This window comes from Perkinsus marinus (genome assembly GCF_000006405.1).
Source record: "Perkinsus marinus ATCC 50983 genomic scaffold scf_1104296947616, whole genome shotgun sequence".
NCBI lineage: Eukaryota > Perkinsozoa > Perkinsida > Perkinsidae > Perkinsus > Perkinsus marinus.
In genome coordinates this window covers 82,838-85,590 of record NW_003210555.1, presented here as the reverse complement: position 1 = coordinate 85,590, position 2,753 = coordinate 82,838, and the positions used below count along the sequence as shown (strand labels likewise).

Genomic DNA, 2,753 nt, shown 5'->3' with positions numbered 1-2,753 from the left:
TCTACGCTACCGTACGTCGCATTTTCTACATGAGAGAAGTTTCAATGGGTTGAATGCTGTTTCCGGTTTGCTCATTACCGACACTTCTTTTCACAAGATAATATTCCCTCTAACAGATGACGGTCTCTCCAACACTACGGATATCTCGCTCACTAGGACGGCTTCCGTCAGATCCCGAGGCCTTGGTAGCTTTCGTAAAGCGGTCCGTATCGCATAAAGTGATGGACGCGTCGATGTGGAATGGCATTGCCTCGCGTTCGATGGCTATGGGAGACGTTCTTAGTGGGCATCAGTTCACTGCTGTGGTGCGAGGCTTCAATAAGATGAACTTCGGCCACAGCGATATGTAGGGCATCAAGGTGAGTTCTCCTACTCTACAGTGTTCTTCAGTTACCCCTTTCTTGAGTCGTTCGTTCCTCCAAGATTACCGCGGTTCACACCAATAGAGCTTTCACATCTCATTGGTGGATATGTCCACGTGGCTCATCGTGGCGACGAGGGCTTTTTGAAAACGTGTGCTGACGATTTATCGTGTGATAGAAGGAAGTTGGCGAGCAGCGCGGGTAACGTACATGGACAGAACGACTGGTGAGCTTCTGTGCGAGTCGGCCTCTCCCCCTTTGATGAACTCAGGTATGCTTGGGAGAATCTTTTGGTCGCGTACGGAGATGCAGGCGTGAAGCATAAGAAGCTCTTCGAGACGGCTGCGCCCAAGCTATATGATAGTGTCAGTTTATCACTGTGGTGGTTTATTGATTCAGTCGTTACATCAGGTCCATCTGTTGAATGGTAGGGATTGTGGTCGCATATTGGGAGCGCTTATCAAGTGTGGATTCGTACATAAGAAACTTGTGACGCTGATACGCAAAGCCTTGCCAACCATCAGCTGCAGTAAGTCCCGTCTACAATCCGCTGGTGTTATTATTGCTCTCAGTGAACAGTATCGTAATTGACTAAAATTCACGAGGCTGTTGGCTCAGGTACGGAAGAACTACAGGAGATTTGTCGGTTATTGAACAGCATGGGAATTCATGATGATTTTGCTGAGAAACTTTTGCGATATCGCAAGGCGGAAGTTTTAGAAGATGTCGTTTCGTGACAAAGTCAACCGCTCGGATTGCGTTTGATCACAGTGAAACTATATGGTCGCAGCTGAATGCTCTGACCGTCAATCGGGGAACAGCAGGCATCATCACCATGGGTGAGGACTGGGGGAGGCCTGGAGTCCCCTGACCCACGGTTAGAGTGAGGGATCGGAGAGGGAGGGAAACGGATAGGGATGTCAGCACGAGAGGAGCGACTGCATCTAGTGGCCACGCCTTCCCCATTTCTCCCTCTCCGAGTGAGGCGGTGTAGGAAATTCTGGAAAACATTTTGGAGGCAGAAACCTTGTTGAACACGCGATAAAGAGAGCTGCTGACAAGGCACAGGATTTACAGTAATTTGGACGGTTTTTCTACATGAACATCAACAGCTCAACAGTTGTTCTCTAAATCCCACCGTGCCAAGGACTTGAACTCAAAGCAATAACTCGACTATCATCATGACAAAATCTGACAGTCCATCACCGAGGTACCTCTAAGACGAAGTAACCATAGGGAGACCCGCGAACCAATGTATACAGTATAGTAGCGCCTGGTAGGCCGCATGTATGACAGATATGCTCAGCTGTTGACTGCACACTATATTTGTCTAAATACTCGCTTTCACGATCCACACACAGCAGTGCTCTGGTGCTACCAACATTCGATTCTCGAGCACACATATCAAGAAGACAGAATTCCAGCATCTCTTTCGTCTTATCAACGAGCGTTGGGGTGACGCGGAGTCCATGGGACCATTGACGAATCTTCGTTATTATGCCATCGACTTCAACGAGGGACGGGCCGGCTCTCTCCCGAGTGATATTGACAGTCTCTGGCAGACCATAAAACCTAACTAGATGCGTCCTGAATACCAAAAGCCCATTGAGCTTCTCACCGAGCATCTCTTTCGACATCAGCTAGGGGGATAGAGCGTGGTACTAGAATAGCATCAGTGGGATCTCGGAGCCATCGTAAAATGAGACGGAACACATCGGGGTCTCGATCGATGAAAATTGTATTTCCGGCTTGTGGCCTCCAGACGTCTCGGGCCATGACGGCCAACATGGTCCCTTCTTGGCGCATCAGCGTGGACTCGGCGACTTCGAAGAAAGTGCCACCCACATTGAGTCGAACCGATACAGTAGAAGCCATAACTTTACCCGGCAGACAGTGACTGTGAGCAGCCAACAGCGCTAGACCCGCCCCCACCACTGCATTTATCAAATGCCATTTAATTGACCAGCAACACGTGCCAGAGTGGTACATGATCTCATCGACAGTCGATGCGTTTTCACATGCTGATCTGCGTTTCTCGCGAATGCTTGAGCCTCGTCGCTCTACTGACAGCTTCTCCACTCAAGCCACCCAGAAGGAAGGCCCATATACTTCACCTGAATAGAATTGAAGACACATTGCACTCGTCGTAGGAAGATGGCACCGGTGGTAGACAATTGCTTCTAGTATCCACTGCTGATACCGGCAAGTCACGAACCTGTACAGTTTTTATCGTCGCAAACCGACCATCGCTGTTTCTCTCACCCATCCCTATTCCGTATCAAGTGAAAATTATGGCTTGATGAAAGAGTTCACACCATCATCACCGGCCTCATAAAAGGAGTCCCCGATGCACAGGACCAAGCCGACCTTGATTGCCAGTGGCAATTCGCC

General features: G+C 49.3%; 4 protein-coding genes across 4 annotated transcripts in view; 1 reads left to right on the top strand and 3 right to left on the bottom strand.

The window, feature by feature from the left end:
• Positions 1-260: 260 nt before the first annotated feature.
• Pmar_PMAR015104 (hypothetical protein) lies at positions 261-953 on the top strand (the record flags this gene model as incomplete). Its single annotated transcript, XM_002779341.1, has 4 exons — positions 261-346; positions 391-588; positions 634-727; positions 774-953. The coding sequence occupies 4 exons, from the start codon at positions 261-263 to the stop codon at positions 951-953; spliced, it is 558 nt and encodes a 185-aa protein (XP_002779387.1).
• Positions 954-1,740: 787 nt separating this feature from the next.
• Positions 1,741-1,949, bottom strand: Pmar_PMAR015103 (hypothetical protein; the record flags this gene model as incomplete). Its single annotated transcript, XM_002779340.1, has 1 exon — positions 1,741-1,949. A coding segment is annotated over one exon (209 nt), but the record flags the coding sequence as incomplete, so codon positions are not given.
• Positions 1,950-1,976: 27 nt separating this feature from the next.
• Pmar_PMAR015102 (hypothetical protein) lies at positions 1,977-2,237 on the bottom strand (the record flags this gene model as incomplete). The annotated part of the gene is made up of 1 exon (XM_002779339.1): positions 1,977-2,237. The coding sequence occupies one exon, from the start codon at positions 2,235-2,237 to the stop codon at positions 1,977-1,979; it is 261 nt and encodes an 86-aa protein (XP_002779385.1).
• Positions 2,238-2,651: 414 nt separating this feature from the next.
• Pmar_PMAR015101 (MYND finger domain protein, putative) overlaps positions 2,652-2,753 on the bottom strand; it is a gene marked incomplete at both ends in the record, with an annotated part of 626 nt that continues 524 nt past the window's right edge. Inside the window, one exon of the mRNA XM_002779338.1 lies at positions 2,652-2,690. Within this exon, the coding sequence (XP_002779384.1) occupies positions 2,652-2,690 (39 nt within the window). The remainder of the gene's footprint in view (positions 2,691-2,753) is intronic.